General features: G+C 48.0%; 2 protein-coding genes across 10 annotated transcripts; one reads left to right on the top strand and one right to left on the bottom strand.

Annotated features, from left to right (window-relative positions):
• The first annotated feature begins 340 nt into the window (after positions 1–340).
• On the top strand, positions 341–9,529 carry MINDY1 (MINDY lysine 48 deubiquitinase 1). Of its 3 annotated transcripts, none has more exons than XM_063104475.1 (10): positions 341–928; positions 4,215–4,756; positions 5,134–5,191; positions 5,606–5,670; positions 6,025–6,183; positions 6,532–6,634; positions 6,983–7,125; positions 8,094–8,285; positions 8,583–8,735; positions 8,993–9,529. In XM_063104475.1, the coding sequence occupies exons 2-10, from the start codon at positions 4,304–4,306 to the stop codon at positions 9,071–9,073; spliced, it is 1,407 nt and encodes a 468-aa protein (XP_062960545.1). In that variant the 5' UTR covers positions 341–928; positions 4,215–4,303; the 3' UTR covers positions 9,074–9,529. The 3 variants fall into 3 exon arrangements, with proteins under 3 accessions (XP_062960545.1, XP_062960546.1, XP_062960544.1); XM_063104476.1 differs by having other exon boundaries at positions 3,935–4,756; positions 8,610–8,735; XM_063104474.1 differs by having other exon boundaries at positions 3,935–4,756.
• A 599-nt stretch (positions 9,530–10,128) lies between these two features.
• Positions 10,129–18,348, bottom strand: ANXA9 (annexin A9). 7 transcript variants are annotated; one of them, XM_063106153.1, is made up of 15 exons: positions 18,288–18,348; positions 18,024–18,129; positions 17,417–17,507; positions 17,159–17,255; positions 16,525–16,619; positions 16,184–16,297; positions 15,929–16,019; positions 15,561–15,593; positions 14,606–14,685; positions 14,358–14,417; positions 13,717–13,801; positions 13,488–13,583; positions 13,331–13,389; positions 10,779–10,901; positions 10,129–10,516 (listed from the first exon to the last, which is right to left on the bottom strand). In XM_063106153.1, the coding sequence occupies exons 3-15, from the start codon at positions 17,489–17,491 to the stop codon at positions 10,454–10,456; spliced, it is 1,071 nt and encodes a 356-aa protein (XP_062962223.1). In that variant the 5' UTR covers positions 17,492–17,507; positions 18,024–18,129; positions 18,288–18,348; the 3' UTR covers positions 10,129–10,453. The 7 variants fall into 7 exon arrangements, with proteins under 7 accessions (XP_062962223.1, XP_062962221.1, XP_062962224.1 ...); XM_063106151.1 differs by having other exon boundaries at positions 18,239–18,327; XM_063106154.1 differs by having other exon boundaries at positions 16,184–16,285; positions 18,239–18,327.
• Positions 18,349–20,051: the final 1,703 nt, after the last annotated feature.

Genomic DNA, 20,051 nt, shown 5'->3' with positions numbered 1-20,051 from the left:
CCAGGGCCTGGGGCTTTATCCACGCCTTTTATGCACTTCCAGGGGCAGAGACCAGCCAGTTTCATTTCTAGACTAAAAAAATAACAGCGAGAACTTGGAAAAGAGCCTTCTCAGGGCTCCAGAGAGGAAGGAACAGGATTTTATTTTATTTTATTATTATTTTTTTTTACATTAAGTGAGTAGATATGCAGATATGCTCTCTGGTCCTGCTTCTGTGGATCCAGAGCAAAGGACTGCCATACCTGGGGAGAAAGCCCAGCTCCAACAAGCTGCTGCTGTCCAGCCCTGCTCCTGCCCACTCAGCAAGGGCACTTGCTCTTCCCTGTTCTCACCAGAGAGGCACAAGCGCTCCGTCCCTTTCAGCGGCAGGCAGAGGGAAGAGAAAGGGTCTGTTGTTTCTCTCTCCTTGTTTCTTGCTCTCTGCTGATCACCCAGCTGCTGACCAGGTCAGAAAGCCCCGATGGAAATCCTCCATTGTTGGGCAGGCCCCTCCTCCTCCAGGGAGCTTGCCCTCAACTAATTTTTCTTTGTCCCGATGGGAGAAAGAGAGAGAGAAAGAAGAAAGAAGAAAAACCACAAACTTCCTTTGAAAACCAGTTTGTAGTCAGGGCCTGGAACACACGCCCCAGACTCAGCGACTCAGGAATCCTGAAGACGCTCTGAGCGACCCTGGAGCACCTGGGCTGCGCCTCTGCCTGCCCTCACCCCCCTCCAGTGCCCCCAGCCCTGGGCGTGAGTCCGGAAGTGGCCACGACACAGCCAGGACCGCCGCTTGTAAACCTGTGTAAACCTGTGTAAGCTCTGGCTGGCGCTGGCAGCCGGAAAGCAGCTGGCCCTGGTGGTGCCCCTCATTGTACCCACCTCCCCTGTTGAATGGCCAGAGCTGAGCCCTCCTCCTCAGTCCTGGAACATCACCCACTTCTTTAAGGTAAAAACTTTGTTTTAACCATCTTCATTCTCTCTTTTCCTCTCCAGCTCTCGGGAGTTGACACTTGACTGTCCTCCCCTCTTTGGTCTCTACAAGTCTGAATTGCTTAGAGGTGCTAAGGCAGGAGGAATGTGTAAACGGGATGCTTGGTTCTTTCATTTCCTCCTTGTAATGAAACCCTCCCCCTCTCCCTGTGAGCAGGTAGACCAGGGCACTGTGGTGCTGTTTGACTTATTCTGAGGGGGAAATCTAAATCACTGGTTGCATGAAGATTTGGGTCAGACTGAGAAGGAGATTGGAATGGGACAGTAAGGGACTTCTGGGGAAAGGAAGGTTCCTGGGAGAGGAGGAGTGTCTTCTTCAAGCTACATGCCTATTTCATATGCTTCTTCCAACTGCCACTAACTAGGAGGGGTCAGGGCTATTTTAACTCCCTCACCCACCATCATAGGATAATTCCAGCTGGAGAAAAAGTGTAGGACTTGAGCTGAGACAAGAGGCGGAAAAGAATGAAATCCTGATTTGTTTGAGTATCCTCCCCCTCGTCCTTTCCTACTCTGAAATACTCCATGCCCTCCCCACCAGGAGTATATCTTGTAGGGTAGAAACCTTCCATGACATTTCCTGCCCCTGCCTCTTAAGACTTAGCCCACGTAGTTCTGCACAATTTCTCTGAGACGCCACTCGCTCAGGTGTCCAGTTCCTGGTTTCTTTTGGCTCATCCCCCAAGCCAGCTAGCTGACCAGCCCCCACTTAATTATTGATCATTTCTTGCACTGGACAAAAAAGATTAGAAACGAGCCCTGCTTTTTTAACTTTCCCAGGCTCTGGCATCTGTTTCAAGGCTCACCATAAGTGTCACTTGGGAGAAGAGGAAGAAAGGAGAAAGAGGTGGGAAAAAAGTATAAGGCCTGCAGGGAATTTTTGCTACTCTGATTCTAAATTAACAACATGTAAATGAGGGCCAGCCAGTGGCTCACTTGGGAGAGTGTGGTGCTGACAACACCAAGTCAAGGTTTAAGATCCCCTCACCGGTCATCTTTATATAGCGGGAAAAAAAAGTAAATAAGATGCAGCTAGCATAAATTATATTTGAATCAGGAAGATGATCAATTTAGGTGACTAGGCTTACTTTACTTCAGTAACTTCAATGTACCTCGACCTCATCTCCCAGGCCTTCCCCTAGCCCCAAATTCCTACAGATTTATAAGAAGGAATCATAGTCTCAGGTTAGGAGGAAACTAGAGACAAGACAAGATTTCTACCTAGTTTAATTTCTCCTGGTTTCTCACCCTAACTATTGAGGGGGATGAAGAACAAGGAGATTGAAGGAAGATTTCTCTAGAGGGCAGTGTTTGTGGCTTTTTGTGATTTACTACCCACAGTGTTAATTAAATGTCTATCTATGCTTGACTCGATGCTTAGAGCTGGTAGAGAGCAGGCTAAACAGGTCCAGTGTTCACATCTAAAATGATCTAGGTGGGAATAGACATAAAGAACATACTCACAGGTAGGTGAATGTAGAGGGAGTATTTTTTTTTTTTTTATGTAAATCAATAACCAGCATTTTCCTATTCCACATAAATTGTGGGCAAGAGAATATCTGTGGGTTAGGGTAGTTTTGGGAACGAAGGCGAACTGAGGAGAAGTTGCTATTTCAATTCCAGCTGCCAAAAGAAGCTTACTGGAAGAATTCGTGGGGAGTGCTTTTCGTGCCCCTAATCTGAAGTTACTTATCAGAACCAGTCTCTGATTCAAGTCCCCGTGACATACATTTCCACTCTCCAGACTACAGGAAGTCTTTCCCAAGACCTTTTTGCTGTAGTTTAGGGTTGCATAAGGTTCAGTAGACTCCTTTGAGTAGAAAGACTTCCCCTTCCTCACCAGTGTGTCACCTTTAGGGACACGATACTGACTCTCTGCATCTCCACTCTTCACCCCAAGCACTATGTGACTGACTGTTAATCTTTTCAGCCCTGGGTGAGGCAGAGAGAAGGTATCCCTAAGGATATAAGCAGCCTGTATGTGCTCAGAATGTTCTGTAAAGGGGCAGGGTTTGGTGTAGGGCAGAGAAATTACCCCTGTCCCAGCTGTGGTGGGGATTATTATTTATTTTTTTTTTTTTGATTTTTATTTATTTATTTATTTATTTATTTATTTATTTTTAATTTTATTTTGTCGATATACATTGTAGCTGATTATTGCTCCCCATCCCCAAAACCTCCCTCCCTTCTCCCTCCCCCCCTCCCCCCCAACAATGTCTTTTCTGTTTGCATGTTGTATCAACTTCAAATAATTGTGGTTGTTATATCTTCTTCCCCCCCCCCCCCGGTTTGTGTGTGTGTGTGTGTGTGTGTGTGTGTGTGTGTGTGTGTGTGAATTTATATATTAATTTTTAGCTCCCTCCAATAAGTGAGAACATGTGGTATTTCTCTTTCTGTGCCTGACTTCTTTCACTTAATATAATTCTCTCAAGGTCCATCCATGTTGTTGCAAATGGCAGTATTTCATTCGTTTTTATAGCTGAGTAGTATTCCATTGTGTAGATGTACCACATTTTCTGTATCCACTCATCTGATGATGGGCATTTGGGCTGGTTCCAACTCTTGGCTATTGTAAAGAGTGCTGCGATGAACATTGGGGAACAGGTATACCTTCGACTTGATGATTTCCATTCCTCTGGGTATATTCCCAACAGTGGGATGGCTCGGTCATATGGTAGATCTATTTGCAATTGTTTAAGGAACCTCCATACCATTTTCCATAGAGGCTGCACCATTTTGCAGTCAGTGGTGGGGATTATTGATGTGATGCCAGTTACAGGGTGAGTGAAAGATCACTGTATTAATAACTATTAGTATATTTGGTTTTTTGTTTTTGTTTTTGGTGGCTGGCCAGTCATCAGTAGAGTTTTAACATTTCTTTTTCCATCTCTTTCCCTTCTGTTTTTCTCCTTTGCACTCTCCCTTTCTCTGTCTTTTCTTCATTCCTTCTCATCTGTTTCAGGGAAGCTGACTCTACCCAATGTCTTCAATTCCACTCCACTCATCCCTCCCAAGCTCGGAAGCCCCAAGCCCTCCTTAGTCCCATCTATTCACAGCAAGTTAGAGGTGGAAGGAGCTCAGCTCGGGGCCCATCTGTTTACACAAGCTGAGAAAGACACCTACTACCCATAGCCAGGAGTGACTACACAGACACTAGCCACACTTCCACACTACATTCCTTTTCCATGACTTTTCTGGGTCCATTTGCTTTCCAGCCCAATGATTTTCTTCTTATTGGACAGGTCCCTCTTTTGCATACCAAGCCTGGTTTAGGAAAGTCTCTGAGATCAATAAACGCCTTCCGTGCCCCTCAGTTGACCACCTTCCAACCATGGAGCACCATGAGCCTGAGCATCCAGCCCCTGGTAAGGCCATGACTGCAGAAGCAGTCACCCCTGAAAACCATGAGGTCCTGCTGGGACCGGATGAGCACCCTCAGGACAAGAATGCCAAAGATGCTGATGGGGCAGCTGGAGAACAGGATCCAGTAGACCAACCTTTGCTGCCTGCCCAGGATGGGGATAACCTCGAGTCCCCTCCACCTGAAGGTAGCTCAAGTCAACCAGGGCCAGCCCACAGGATGTCGCCTGAGGTAGAGACAATGGGGACATGCTTCATGCCCCAGGAGCTTCCCCAGTCCCCCAAGACCCGGCAGCCTGAGCTCGATTTCTACTGCGTGAAGTGGATCCCCTGGAAGGGAGAACGGACACCCATCATCACTCAGAGCTCTAACGGCCCCTGCCCTCTCCTCGCCATCATGAACATCCTCTTTCTTCAGTGGAAGGTAAGAGAGAGTTCATATGGGGGCTCAGAAAATGTTGGGAAGTACTCCTCCCTGACCTACCTCCTTGATCATCCTGATTTTCTCAAAACAGTCAAAACTTTCCAGATTATTCTCCCTATTTCTTCAACTTGAACAAATGAGATAGGATGTTCCTAAAAAGAAAGCAAGAAAAAACCGAAAACGATCTGTTCTACTCCTGTATCTCCTGCTCTCTAGAAAATGAGAATGCCTTGCAGTATTTCATGTTCATTCCTTGCTCCAGTTGCAAGGCTTTATTTTCCACCCCACCCTACCACTGGACACCCCCCCTTCTACGGGGTTCTCCTTCAGTGTTCTGTGAGGGAAAGCACACACATGATCACTCCCTCTGCCTCCAGGTGAAGCTGCCCCCCCAGAAGGAAGTGATCACATCAGATGAGCTCATGGCCCATCTTGGTGAGTGACTGGGCCTTGAAAGGGAATTACCCAATGGGTTCTAGAGCTATCTACTCAGCCAGCCCCAAATTATTGAGGGATCTCTATTTGGGGCTCTGATGTGGCAGGGAGGGAAAGGGTCCAATGGGGCTTCTTTGCAAGGCCGGAGAATGAAAAGCAAAGTTCGAGGTGTCAGGAGTCCTGGATTGTAACACCAGTTCTGCCCTCAGCTTTTGTCTGTGACCTTGGGGGGCCCTTTCACCTTTATAAGCCTGTTTCTTCCTCTGAGAAATGAAGGGGCTGGCTTAGGCTCTAAAGTCCTTTTGAGCTCTGAAAATCTGTAGTCCTGTGATAATACCCCATTCTTCAGAAGAAGATGAAGCGGAGCTTTGGGGACAATTGTGGGGTAAGCTGATAAGGGATCCTATCTTGTAGGAAACTGCCTCCTGTCCATCAAGCCTCAGGAGAAGTCAGAGGGACTTCAGCTTAATTTTCAGCAGGTGAGATAAAGGTCTGCACATAGGGGTTTGCAGGTTCGTAAGGGGATACCCAGAGCTATGAAGAGAAGCCCTTTTGCTGCTTCTTAAGAGGGTTCCTTGAACCATGATTTCTCTCTACAGGAGGAGGAGAAGGGTATATTTTTGTCTGAGAAAATATGTTCATTTGTATAAGATAAAGAAGGGTTGAGTCAAGGGAGGAATGAAATGGCTCATAAGAGAATCAAGGAAGAAAAGCAACAAGATTGATTAATTTTTTATTTCTGGAGGTGGGAGTGGAGTGGTGGGAGAGGAGGCTAGAATATCCATCATTTTCTTTCTTTTTTTTTTTCTCCATCATTTTCTTTACTACTCTAGAATGTGGATGATGCAATGACGGTGCTGCCTAAACTGGCCACAGGTCTGGATGTCAATGTGCGATTCACAGGCGTCTCTGATTTTGAGTATACACCTGAGTGCAGTGTCTTTGACCTACTAGGCATACCTCTATACCATGGCTGGCTTGTTGATCCACAGGTGAGGGTGGGAAGGCCCCAATGAGACTCATATTCAATTTAAGCTGATTCGATGAGAGAAGCAAAATTTTGTGGGGTGGGGGTTAGGGAGATGGGGGTTAGATTGGTTTAGGAGGGGAATAGGTTTAGAGACTGGACCCAGTGAAGACTTCCTTGAATTTTAATCTTTTGGTGGGGGTAACATTCTAATACAAGCAAACCATATGCAAATAGGATCAGTTCTTTAGACATCAAAAATTTAGGAAACTTTGGTCATAGGGTTGCAGTTCTTGTAGGCTTGGTTAATTTCCTTCCTTAAACAAAGCTCAATTTTTTTTGTTTGTGCCACCCCACCCTGCTACCCATGCAGAGTTCTGAGGCTGTGAGTGCAGTTGGGAAACTGAGCTACAACCAGTTGGTAGAGAAGATCATCACCTGCAAACACTCCAGTGACACCAACCTTGTGACAGAAGGTGATATTCTTCCCTTCTCATGGATCTTATGTAGAGGGAATGATGGCTACTTAGGTTTATTGTTTATTGTCTGTTGTCTCCTACCACATCCCACTAGAATATAAGCTCCACAATAGGGAGTTTGGGGAATTTAAGTTCATGAGTATCCCCTGTGCCTAGTGCAGTGCCTGGCACAAGGTCAGCTCCTCTGTACTGGTTGAGTGAATGAATACAGCCAGGCCTTAAGGAAGGGATTTCAGAAGGTGGGACTTATCCCTGGGGCTTTTGACAGGGGCTCTGTGGATGATCCTTCTTATTGTGGACTTCAGATTTAAGCCAAATTCCCCCCATCTTGTGCCTTTCTGGCAGGCCTGATTGCAGAGCAGTTCCTGGAGGCCACTGCAGCACAGCTGACCTACCATGGACTGTGTGAGTTAACAGCAACTGCCAAGGCGGGTGAACTTAGTGTCTTTTTCCGAAACAATCACTTCAGCACTATGACTAAGCACAAGGTGAGGAGGGTTCCGAGGTGGTGGGTTGGAATGCTGTCATTTCCTCGTGCCTTTTTCTTCTGGGTCAGTGTTTCAGGCAGGATAAGGTAGATTAAGTCGTGGTAATGAATGACTCCTAAAATCCCTGTGGTTTACCACAACAAAGGTTTCTTTCTCACTCATGCTGCATGGCCACTGTGGGTTGGCTACAGTTCTGTCCCACACAATCTACACTCTGGGACTTAGGCTGACAAAAGAGCCTTCATCTGAAATATATGAAGGAAAAGAGAGAGAGGGACAACTATGCACTCACTCTGAGTGCTTTTGCCTGGAATGACTCATTTCTGCTCTCATCTTACTGGCCAGAGCAAGCCATAGGGGATAAGCCTACCATCAGTGGGACAGGAAAGTATACTCCTCTCCCAGGAAGGGGCAGTGGGATTTTTTTTTTTTTTTAATTAAGCCTACAGCACCTAGCATTCCCAGGTGGTCTCCCACCCAAGTACAAACCAGGCCTGACCCTGCTTAGCTTCCGAGATCAGTGGCATGGCCATAGGTGGCAGTGGAATCTTTGAACAACTTTCCAGTCTTCCAAAGTTAGAAATTGCTGAAGTTCTCTAGGAATTGAGTGGAAGAGGGAGAGGTCTCTGGTTCTCAAGCAATTTATCCTCATAGCCATCAGGCAAGCCCAGAGAACCATGGGAAAGGGGGGGAGAAAGCAGGATCTTGTGTGGCACCCCAGCCCTGAGGACTCCATGCTTGACCAAAATGACCGCCATACTCACACGCAGCTGGATACACACGCAGACATCCCTTCCCTCTCCCCACAGTCATGCATATTTATAAATGACCTGTATGCTCACACTGACACGTTCCAGCTAGCACACCAATTAATCCAAATCTCCAACTGTGCCTCTGAGATGATTTCTGGTGGTAAACTGCTTCTGTATCACTTATCCTACCAATTAGCTCTGTCTTTTTCTTTTCAGAATCACTTGTACCTACTGGTCACTGACCAGGGCTTCCTACAGGAGCAGCAAGTGGTTTGGGAGAGCTTGCACAATGTGGATGGAGACAGCTGCTTCTGTGACTCTGACTTTCACCTAAGTCATTCCCTTGGCCAGGGTCCTGGAGCAGAATGTGGGAGCGGTTCCCCAGAAAAGCAACTACAGGTAGACCAGGTATGTGGGGCCTCTGGGAAAGATGCAGAGAGAGAGCCATAAGTGAACTGCATGCATTTTATCATCTAGAGGCCATGATGTGAGACATCCATGCCCCTTTATTCTCTGTTACCTTTGGACCATCTCCTCACTTGGTGTATATTCTCTGGCATCAGATAACATACCAGGCTGTGTGTTTTGTTCTGGAGAGAGAAGGAGCTGGAGAATGTGAAGGATGAAGAAAAACTGATTTGGAAACCTAGCCTGAGTATCCATGCCCCCAGCCTTAGCCTCCCTCACAGTTCTTGTTCTCTTCAGGACTACCTGATTGCCCTGTCTCTGCAGCAGCAACAGCAGCCACAAGGCACATTGGGTATTAGCGACTTGGAGCTGGCCCAGCAACTTCAGCAAGAGGAGTATCAACAGCAGCAAGCAGTCCAGCCTGTGCAAACATGGGCCCCATCACCACAGGTGAGCTTGCTGTGCTCCTCTGGCCTGTTGCCACATTCCCAGTGTGCCAGCCCATGCTTTGCCTGGTCTGGAACCTGCACTTGTCTCAAAACTTCTCTTGGGGCCGTTCTCCTGCCTGTTCCTCTTCCCTAGAGCCCCTCTCTATCTTTCTCTCCCCAGTGCCTCTCCTGATCATGACACCCCCCCTTCCTTCTAGAATCTCTGTCCTTTTTGCTTTTCCAAGGTTGTTGGATGACCAATCATTAAATTCGATACAGGGCAGAGGAGCCGCATCCAGACGCGCAGCCGGGGAGCGCCGGCAGAGGCCGAAGCATGAGTCTGACTGTGTTCTGCTATAGCTCTGCCCCAGTGCCGGGCTGACCTACTCCTTCTTTCAGAGGCTAAGGCTAATTTGCTTGCTCTCCCACCTCAACCACTGAGATATGCAGGATAAATTATTTATGGACACTTTTGGGGATTGAGGCCGGCAGGAAACGCCAGACTCTGTAACTCCCTTGCCCTCACGTGCTGCTGCCTTCTCTTCCTCCCATCCAGGGCAACATTGGGATAGATAGGGTGAAGAAGTGTGGTTCCCAACTTCCTTTCCCAGAATAGTCGCATGAATATACAGACTCAGGCTCCAGGGTGAGATCCCAATCTGGAATGTATCTCTCCTACTTCCTACCCCTGACTTCCTGGGTGCTCCTGGCTACCCAGCAGGTCTATCTCCCTTTGTTTCAAGGTTTTATTTGGGTTTCTATCTCCATTATTTGTAATGCCTGCTTAGGGGGTTGGAAATAAAACTTCTTTCCTGAGATCTGTTGTTTGCCTTACCCTGCAGTAGTGGGGTTAAGTATTTGACCCAATTGAGGAATGCAAAAAGGGGGAGCAGGGTAAAGAGACTTAAGAAGGTTGTTTGTCATTTCTAATAGAGACAGCAGGGGGAACCAAAAGCCCGCCTTTTTTCTTTGTTTCTGTTTTTGATAGGTCTTTCATGGGAAATAGTACTCTAATGAGAGGTGGGTCTCCAAATCCGTTTGGATAGATGAGTCTGGGGTTGTGTTCCCTGCTAGCCCGAGATTTCCCAGGCTGGGCAGGGCAGCTTGACTCTGCTTGCTTCCCCGTTCATACAGATGATCTTTTGCGATCTCTGACCATTTTTTACCTTGTTCTGGTGCCTGTTTTTCAATTATTTTGCCTGAAATTTCCTGGGGAAGAGAGAATAATGAGGGTGAGGGAAGACAAGGGGCGGCGGTGGGGTGGGGGGGGGGGTTGTTGATAACTGCAGCACCAGGGCAAAAACAGGATTCCTGTTAAATAGCCAAGTGCACATCAAAGTCACCTTCAACTCCATGGCCTCCAGCCGGGTCCTGTCCTGCTCCACCCAAATTTCAATCAGGAACACAAATGACAGTGAAGTTTGCCAAAAGAATTCAAGTATTAGTGAGATATTCTGGCCAGGGTATGGGAAGGATGAGTGGGGCAGAAACTATTAGAGATCCCATTTCTCCACACCCAAGACGGAACTACAGGACCCAGGCACAGGCATCATTCTGAGATGAGGGAAATTAAGGGATTTAAAAGAAACTTAGAGTTCCAACCTCAACAAGAAGCTGGAGCATGTGGTGCTCAGTGAGGGGTTGTCCTATTTGGAGGCCCAGTTGGTCTCTTGCAGGCTTGGCGAAACATGGGACTCTCAGATCCTTGAATGTCATGTGGGGGTGGGGAGCAGGGATGTCTCAAATGTCTTCAGCTCTGCACAGGGCCAGTAGGGCTGATCGGCAATCCCCTTTCACTGCATCCTGCAGACAAGGGAGTCAGGTGTTAGAAAGACCCACCACCACCATGGCCCAAGCACTCTGTCCCCTCCCTCGTGCTGGTCCATAGCTCTCATCTGGGGCAGAAGTTTCCTCTTGCTGCTTGGAGTCCTGCACTGAATTAACTCATGAGTTAAGACTCATGAGTTCTACAGGGCAAGAATATGCTCAGCTGTGTGCAAGGACTGTGGGTGGAGGTGAGAAGAGAAGCTGTGCAGCTCCAGGTTAAGAACTAGTCAAGTTTCACCTGGAGAGAAGAGTAGAGGGACTTCCCAAATTTCTTCTTGAATTCAGCTCTGATGCTTAGAAGATCAGTTTCGCTTTGAGAGATAAGGATGCGCATCAGGATTCTGTAATTGGGTTTCGTTTCCTGGTAGAGGAAGAAACAGATTCGGTGGGGATGGAGAGGCGGGGGGTGGCAAAGAATAGTTAGACAGTGAGATATTCACTGAGAGTAGGGATTAAATGGCATGGAGGATTATTGCAGGAAGTGGAGGCGAGTTGGGAGTCAGGGGAAAAGAGAAGTATGAATTATCTTGGGGCAAAAATTCTTTGTCTATCCTCATGGAAGATAATGAATCAGGACAGATCAGTCTCTGTGGGGTCAGCTTGAGTATTTCTCTGTTCCTTCCATATGTCTTTCCTGGCCCTGCCACTAGCTTAGACCCTCGCTCCTCCAGAGCTTGGTGGGCAGTTCCAAAGACAAGTACACCAGGAAGGCTAGAAAAGACCTGCTGCCTATATAAAGGCTGCCAGCATGAGGGTTGACCAGTTAGCTCAGCTGGTTAGAGCGTGGTACTGATTACACCAAGGTCTGGGGTTTGATCCTTGTACCAACCAGCTATCCCCCTCACCCCACTGCCAAAAAAAAAAGAAAAAAAAGACTGCCAACATGAAAACCAGGAAGACTGCTTTTAACTTCCAAGTTAGTAAATTTCCAAAGAAGATACACATGCCTGACCCCCAAAGTGAGTTGATGGGGCTCCAGTAGAGATCAGGGTTGTGTGACTTGGTTCTGCTCCTGACCCACCAGGGCCACTTCACATCCCCATCCCTACATATCAGTTTCTCCTGGTTGGACCCTTGCAGTTCAACATCACTGTCTTCTTCCTATGCATGTATCAGGCCTCCTGTCTTTTGGCTAAAGAAAGTAATGGGGGATTCAGAGGGGCTGGCCAGTTAGCTCAGTTGGTTAGAGCGTGGTGCAAATAACACCAAGGTCCAGGGTTTGACCCCTGTACTGACCACCTGCCCCCCAATTATTTTTTCAGAAAAGTGGGCTTATATTAATTTCTGACTCCAATTTCTTTTCTTTTTTTTTTTAAAGATGACCAGTAAGGGGATCTTAACCCTTGACTTGGTGTTGTCAGCACCACGCTCTCCCAAGCGAGCTAACTGGCCATCCCTATATGGGATCCGAACCCGTGGCCTTGGTGTTATCAGCACCGCACTCTCCCTAAAGTGAGCCACAGGCCAGCCTCTCTGACTCCGATTTCTAAGATAAATTGGCATTTACGTCCAAGAGTGTGGGTCCTATAATCCAAATACACTACAAGGCTGGCTGGTTAGCTAAGTTAGAGTGCAGCCTTACAATACCAAGGTCACGGGCTCAGATCCCCTTACTGCCAAAAAAACCAACAAATACTCTACAAAGTCGTTCATTTGGGGCTGGCCGGCTAGCTCATTTGGTTAGAGCACTGCCTTGTAACTGCCTTGTAACATCAAGGGTTAAGATCTCAGGGCTGGGCAGCCACCAAAAAAAAAAAAAAAAAAAAAACCCAACAAAATCATTTACTGCTGGGATACAAGTTTGTTTTTACAGGAGTTTAGACAGATGACCACAACTCTTCAAATGAATCTTAGTGTTGACTCATTATAATGATACAGGCTTTATCGGTCAAGTACTATAATCTACTGTCAAGATGGAAATCTCTGGATGATGGAACAAGTGCTTATATATACTGTCTGGAATTACTCAAACCAAGATTGCTGGTTTAAGTATAGATAACATGTTTTTGTTTTTGATTTAAGTATTGATAATATGGAACAAAATCTGACTAGTGTAGAGAAAGGGGGCGCTGGGTGCTAAGAGCACTTATGGTATAGTCGACAAGTTGTTGACACAGGGCAGTAAATGTCCTATACCATTAAGTGTTTTGCAGGAGACTGTATTACTTACTAGCTGTGTGAACTTGGGCAAGGTCCTTAACCTCTCTGTACTTCAGTTTTTTATCTATGAAACGAGGATGGAGTATGGTTGTGAGTATTAATCAAAGTGTTTGTAACATGCTCAGGACAGCCCTGGCACACAATGAACACCTAAGAAATGCTGGCTCTTGCCATTCTTTTTTTGGTGGCTGGCTGGTAAGGGGATGCAAACCCTTGACCTTGGTGTTGCAACACTGTGCTCTAATCGGCTGAGCTAACTAGCTAGCCCTTGTCATTATTCTTGCTGCTGTTATCACCATCACTTTGGCAACAGCTGAAACTGGACATGGCAATGTCCTACAGAGAATATTCATATTTATATTTGGCTACCTAGATATTAACAAGGCCAAAATTTCAGCTTTAGAATCCTTATGGATCACCTAACTTAGTTCTAACCACAGTTCATCCCTCTACACTTGACAAGACAGTTTGTAAACCCAGGAATGAGAGCTACTATACGTTTATAAAGTATATATAAAGCATATGTGAGATTGTTACATTAGCAATAGCCTGAAACTTCCTCTCTCCTGCCCAGGAGGTATCTTCCCAGTTTTCGTTTCAAAGGGAGGAAAAAGGAGTGTGCCCTCTCACCTGGAGGGCTTGGTGAAGTTTGTCAGCCAAGTACAATGGCGTGTTCCTGATCACTGAAGCTAGAAGCAAAGAGGGAAAGATGGAGTTTCACAAATAGGGCCACAATTTCCCATCCCAGGAGAGACCCTCACTCCACATATCCTGAGCTGATCCCTACCTAGGCTGAGCAGGGCCACCTGGATATCTCCATGGAAACGGTTCCTGACAGCCTCCTCCAACTCTTGCCCAGTGTACTGCTGGTACTGATCAAACACTTGTGGTGTGTGTGGGAGGTAATTAGAAAGATAAATTTGGGGAGAGATTAATTATCACAGAGGAGGATGATCCCTCCCCACCTTCCTCAGCCAAAACTTATCGCTGGGGCGGGGAAAGAAGGCTTGGTGTACCTCGGATGAGGTGTACAGGATTTCGCTGGGTGAAGATTAGGACCCATGTCCTCTCTGTGCTGGGTCCTTCAGCCTGCTGTAATGCCTGGGAGGAAGGAATGAATCAGGGAGCAGTGAATCAGGACCACTGGTTGGGGTCTGGGGAGCCATGGTTATGATGTTCCCAGAATCTATCACCGTGATGGTGGAAATGGGACTAAGGGTGGAGAAGTTTATGTTACCCTTAAACTAGTTGATTTTATTCATGGGTTTTTTTTTTTTTTTTTTTTTTTAAAGAAATAGGGCTGAGAGAGGCTCTGTCCCACAGCTCTATTCCCTGATTTGGAAAAGTCCTTGTACCAAGGAATTAAATAATCCCCAAGAAAGGGTCTGGGGAGGCTTCCCCCACCCAAATGCCCATGGAAGGAGAATCAGTTGAGTTCACTTCCCGGGAGTTCAGGAGTCATAGGCTAGATGAGCGAAAGGCTTCAGCTATGACACTTCCTGACACCTCATACCCCCATCATGTTACTGAGGACACTCTCCCCAAGGCAGTGACAGGTTTGTAGGACAAATGGGTACATAGGTCACTGGCTCTAAGCTATGGTAAAGAAGCGTGTGCTTTGTGCATGGCTGTGCAAACTCCTAGGCCCCTTACTCACCTGGACATCCTGTTCTGCCAGATTATAGTCAATGATTCCGGAGTAGCTCTCACGGCCTCCCTAGGAGGAGAAACTGTTCTCAGGAGGACTCTTTCAGGGTCGCTCTTTACCTCCAGACAAACAAGCCAAACCCTGGTCTCCCCTAAAGCCCTCTGTTGTCCATTACATGACTGCAGTGCTCCCTGCTGTAGCCCATCCACTTACCTGGTGAGTGTAACTCCCTTCCCTGGCAGGCCAGTCCTCCTTACCTTGGCCAGGGCCAGGAGCAGGTCCCGTAAGATGCCACTGGTCTCAGACTTAATGTCCTCCTCAGCCTCCACCTGGAAATCTGGGATGGGGTCAGGGGCTCTCTGAATCCTTCTGATTTTTCTCAGTGTAGATATCCCCAGGACAAATGCCTGACCCACTTGTCCTGCCAGCACTGCCATCTCCTGTTTGGAGTAGCTTGATGGCTGCTAGTTTCCAGGATGTAAGGCACAAATAACATCGTGGCCACTCTGAAAACATCTCTAAGCTGTGAGGTGTGGAGTGGCCTCATCTCCAAGCACCAACCTGCTGGGCAGGAGGTATCTGTTACTAGAATGGTAGCCAGGAGTCAGCTGGTTAGAGAACAGCCTTGTAACACTGAGGTCAAAGGTTCAGATCTCCCTACCAGCTGGCCACCAAAAAAAATAAAATAAAATAAATAATAATAATAATAGTAATAATAAGCAGAATGGTGGCCAAGTAGTGAAGAGGAGATAGGGAGACCCATTTATGAGGCAAGATGGCTAAGGCCTGGCACCCTCATTGGAAGTGAGGAAAAATGATGTGAGAGGTAGAATAGGAAGGAGGGAAAGAGCAGGAAAGGGAGAAAAGGAAAGGAAATGAGAAAAACAGAAGCAAGAAGGGAGAGAGGTAGGAGAGGGATTAAAAACATAGGCCAGGGGCTGGCCGGTTAGCTCAGTTGGTCAGAGTGTGGCGCTGATAACACTAAGGTCCAGGGTTCAATCCCTGTGGCCAGCCAGACACACAAAAAGAACACAGGCCAGTATCAGACATCAAAGGAAAACTGGGGAAAACAAGAAAAAGCAGGGGGAGTGGTAAGACAAGGATGGGAAAAAGCTAGTTACAAATTAGTGGGCAAAGCATGTTGCAACCAAGCAGGGCTGGCAGCCAGGGACCTGAGAGGGGACACCTATGACCTAGGGAGCAGGTACCCACCTTTCCCCCAGGCCACAGCAAGGCTGGATTCAGCTTGGATTGAGGTGTGATGGCAGGGATAGAAAGGGGATAGGAAGGTGACATGAGTACCTTTGGGACTGTCACAGTGCCTAAGGTTGTCATTAGTTTGGAATCTTCCCTGAAGCCCCAGACTAAGATAGTTAATCATCACTTCTCTTTCTGTTATCATCACATCTGGCTCTCTCCCCTGGGGAGTCTGAGCCTCTGTGGAGGGTGGAGAGAGACCCCAAGGAAACAGAACTTGGGCAGCCAGGTACCCAGATGGTTTGTATGTAGGTTATATAGGAGAGGAGTAGATTGTCCTATGGGTCCCTCTCCAGCTCTTGGGACTTCCTCCAGATTCTTACAGTGTTTGTAGACTGTCAGGCATTCCTGCAGCTGGGATGGGTCTCGGGTGGCAAGAATTTCCATGGCCACATCTTCAGCAGAACCTGAGGCCTACAAGAAATTAGGAGGCCACTCTGAGACTGGGCCATGTCATTAGAATGGCAGACAGAGGGGCAGAGAGCAGATGCTGACCACTTTTGCTTCTGAGGGTCAAAGGCACGGTAGTCAGTGGTGTCTGCAATTCCCAGACACCCAGTAAGTCTCCTCTCCTGTACCTTCAAGGCTGTTCTTAATTCCTGGGCATCGAATTGGGCTGCAGGCTGCAGAAGAGCCACCACAATCCTCTCCAAGTTGCCAGAAAGTGCTGCCTGCAGGGACTTCAGCAGGTCCTACAATACATAGTCCCCACAGCAAAGGCACTGGGGTGAGGGGGAGGGCCCCAGAAGTGTGGGGAGGTTTGGGAAGGTTTGGCTGGTTTTTGCCTCAGGCCTGAAGCACCTGCCCCTTGTTTAGCCAGGAGGCAGGAGCTGGCCTCAGCTGCTGTTGCTATAGCCCAAGTTCTCCAGGGGGTTTCTCACTCCCATCCACTGCTCCCAGGAAGTCCAAGCGGTCTCACCTGTCGGGTGCGCTCCTGGAAGGCTCGAGAGATGAGCTGCCTTTGCTCTCTGCTCCGATTAGTCAGCACATCCACAATGGCCCTGTGGTCCACACCTGAACCAAGACGAGGGCTGAGCTGTAACAAGGACCTTTATAGGATTGGGATCCCCCTACTCCTTGGAGGAGAGAACAAGTTCTAGGAAAGGGTTGGGAAGGAAAGGAGCAGGGGCTATCTTACCCCACTTCCATTTGATTTCAAAAGAAGATGCAAATAAAATGCCAAAATGGCATGCAAATCTGACCCAAATTTAGGCAAAAGTGGCCTGATGTGATGTTAAGAAATGGATTTTTGGGATTTGCTGACTTGGATTAGAATCCCAGCTCTGCCATATGAGCTGTGTGACCTTGGGCAAGCCTCTTACCCTCCCTGAGCACCAGTTTCTTCATCTGTAAAGTGGAAATACTAAGTCTTACCTCACAGGGGTGTTGTGAGAATGGGTATGACACACCTGCCCTGGTACTTGACATACAGGAATTAAGACATTCCATAAACAATTCTTGAGCATCATTAGTTCCTCCCTCCTGCCTCCTTCTTGGTCTGTAGATTAGCCTCTAAAAGGTAGATCCCTAAGCACAGAAGGAAAGGGACTCACCTTGGCCTGTGATGGCCCTCAGCAGCCTCTGCACATCCTTGTCCACACTGAAGCTCAAGAAGGTCCTGAGGGTGCCCAGGGTTCCCCAAGCTGCAGTCTGTAAGAGCATGGGGTGATCAGGACGGCACGGCTGCCTAGCCCCTGCCAGGCCCTTGGTGGAGCCTCAGGGCCTGCTCTCCATCTTCCTAACCCCCCATCTTCTTACAGTGCTTGAGTTGATATATTAAAAATGATTCCTAAAATCCCAACAGCCCCTACCTTGTTGGCAAGACCCAGGTGGCTGAGGATCTCCTGGGTCAGGAATGGTACTGTCTTCCCACTGCTCACAGACATGGCACGACTGGCTGCCCTGGAGAAGGAAACAGGAGCAACTGGGGTGGATTTCCCAGCCCTTCTGGGCTTGGGGCCCTGTTATGACCCCAGACCCTGGAGCCTGGGCTCCCATTGCTTATTCCTTTCCCTTGTTGCAGAAAAAATGAAAATCAACCTGCTTGGCAAGTTTGGGAGCCAGAACTGGAGGTGAAGTGGAGGGGTTGGAGGAAAGCCTCCCACCTCTCACCCCTTCCTTTAGGAAGCAAGGATTGATCAGGGATGCTGCCAGAACTAGCACCAACCAAACCCTCCCTGGATGCAGGGTTGGTCCCAAGGCTCCTCAATCCCTGGTCTAAGGTAGATGCCCCTTTTCTAAGGTCCATGTCCCTTCCTTCCATGGCCTGATGGGTTCTCCTGGGGCAGTGTGAGGGAGTTGAAGGGAGGTGGCAAGATTAAGTAGGTATGTGGGTGGGACAACTCCTGATAGCACCTTCCCCCACTTGCAGCCCCAGCCTGTAAGTAAGCCCCCAACCCTGCCTACAAAACTGCCTACCTGCTTGTTTGCCTGTCACCCTAGGAGCCTGAGGCTGGAAACTTTAGGTCAGCAGGTGCAATCTCTGAGCCAATGTGAGGATGTGTTCTAGCAGGTACATGGGTGCCTGGACAAGATCACAGGCACTCTCATGTTGGAAAAGGAAAACTCATTCCTCCTTCCCCCAACCAACCAACAAAATACCCCCAGTTTGAGGGCCTAGGTCCAACACTTACCCAAAGGTGCTAGGGGAGAGGTGGGTGTCGTTGTGACCTGGTAGCTCACCTGTGTGGGCACCAGCTCCTGTGTGGCCTGGTAGAGGAGAGAGGCGTGTGCAGCCCAGGCTGAGCAGCCAGTCAGATGACCTCTCTTGCAGGCCAACACAGCTGTTGTCTCTGATTCTGGCCCCTCCCAGACGTGGGAGAGGACCATATGCAAACACCTCCGGCCTAGCATCTCCTCTCTCAGGAACTGGGCCTCAACTCACATGAGTGAACTCTGCTCAGCCTCTCAGCAGCTCAGCCCAGACACAGGAGGCTTTGTGCACTGTTTTCCCTGTGGGGCCAGGTGGGATCACAGAACCCTAGTCTCTAAGTCCAGCTTCTGACCTGGCTCTACCTCTGGCTCCAGCTCCCTGGGGGGCAGGTCAGACAGTCTCCTGGCTGATAGAGAAAAACTTGTTAGGGCACATACCAGCAGGGCACCCCAGCCTGCACTCCGAAGGGGGTTCCCAACCCAGAAACTCCCTTGCCTACTGCCTTATTAGAGCCAGCCAGCCAGGGTGGAGAGGGCAAAGGGACTGTTTATATCTGTGGGGAGGGAAGGGCACAGGTGTTTGGCTGTGGGAGCAGATCAGCAGAGCCAAGAGAGAAAAACTCAAGGGGTGTTTCTTGTGGACAGAAGCATCATGCTCCCAAAAGGCAACAGGGAGGTGGAGAAGGCTCCCTGACACCTGGTTCCGTAGACTCTTGCTGCTGCCTTTTGGCTGCCAGAGCTCTGTGGCTGTTTTAGCTGCAGATGATGCAACCCCAAGCAGCTGGGCTCAAGGCTGCCAGTGTGCAGAGCAGCAGGTGAACAATCCTAGGGAGCCTCAGGGCTCCCCCCAGCAAACCTCATAGCTGGCTCTCTAGGGTCTGGGTACAGTCTCTTTCCTGTCTCCCTGGAGGGGTCAGGTGGGAGCTAGGCAGAGAACCTAGAGAGCAGCACTCCTCTGCCACTTTCCCAACCCAGAGAGGCCCTCACCAGTTTTCCTACATCCCTGGAAGAGGGACTCGCAGCACTTCCAGTGCCACCACCACTACCACTGAGCAGACCAGGCCTGAGGAGACACCATAAAGGGAAGGGAGATTTCTGTGGTGGCAATCACTGCTCCTCACTTTTCTCTCCCTTTAAAATGGAAAGCATGCACCAGCATTAGACTTGGAAAATGTGAGTTCAATCCTCAGCACTGCCACTTGTTGTATTCTGTAGCCTTAGCTAGTCATTTCAGCTCTCTAATTGGGAATACTGGGAGAGGATGAGGTGGGGTGATATGCTGTGGCCTCTGAGGACAGGTTTACTGGGAGGATTAAATGAGGTAATGTGTGTGATGGCACATGGCAGAGAAAGGTGCCTTGAAAATTAGGGATGCTAGATTAAGTAAATAAAAATACAGAACTTGTAGTTACATTAGAATTTCAGGTAAACAATGAATAATTTATTGGTATAAGTATGACCCAAATATATCATGGAATATACTTATGCTAACAAATTATTTGTTATTTATCTGAAATTATCATCTAACTGTGCATCCTGTATTTTACCTGGCAACCAGAAAAATGGGACTTGGTCTCAGCATGGTGGCTAAAAGCAAAGTTTCTGGAGCCAGGCTTCTCAGGGTCGGAATTCTGGTCTTCTGTGTGACCTTGGGCAACTACCTTAACCTTTTTGTGCTGTTTCCTCATTGTCAAAACAGAGATAATAATAGTGTTTATGTTACAGATTGTGAGAATTAAATAAATTAACACATGTAAAACACTTAGAAGAGTGCTGGGCACAAAGTAATGAGTA

The sequence above is a fragment of the Cynocephalus volans genome, chromosome 8 (genome assembly GCF_027409185.1).
Source record: "Cynocephalus volans isolate mCynVol1 chromosome 8, mCynVol1.pri, whole genome shotgun sequence".
Lineage (NCBI taxonomy): Eukaryota > Metazoa > Chordata > Mammalia > Dermoptera > Cynocephalidae > Cynocephalus > Cynocephalus volans.
The sequence above is the reverse complement of the archived record's forward strand: the minus strand, read 5'-3'. Positions and strand labels throughout refer to the sequence as shown.

Excerpts from the sequence above, each read along its gene's own strand:
- MINDY1 (XM_063104475.1), top strand. The coding sequence starts at position 4,304 with ATGGAGCACCATGAGCCTGAGCATCCAGCCCCTGGTAAGGCCATGACT. Across the intron at positions 6,635-6,982 it reads CACCAACCTTGTGACAGAAG|GCCTGATTGCAGAGCAGTTC; the intron begins GTGATATTCTTC and ends CCTTTCTGGCAG. Across the intron at positions 7,126-8,093 it reads GCACTATGACTAAGCACAAG|AATCACTTGTACCTACTGGT; the intron begins GTGAGGAGGGTT and ends TTTTCTTTTCAG.
- ANXA9 (XM_063106153.1), bottom strand. The coding sequence starts at position 17,491 with ATGTCTGTGAGCAGTGGGAAGACAGTACCATTCCTGACCCAGGAGATC. Across the intron at positions 10,902-13,330 it reads AACTTCACCAAGCCCTCCAG|GAAACGAAACCCAATTACAG; the intron begins GTGAGAGGGCAC and ends TTCCTCTACCAG. Across the intron at positions 10,517-10,778 it reads CCCTCTACTCTTCTCTCCAG|GATGCAGTGAAAGGGGATTG; the intron begins GTGAAACTTGAC and ends CCTTGTCTGCAG.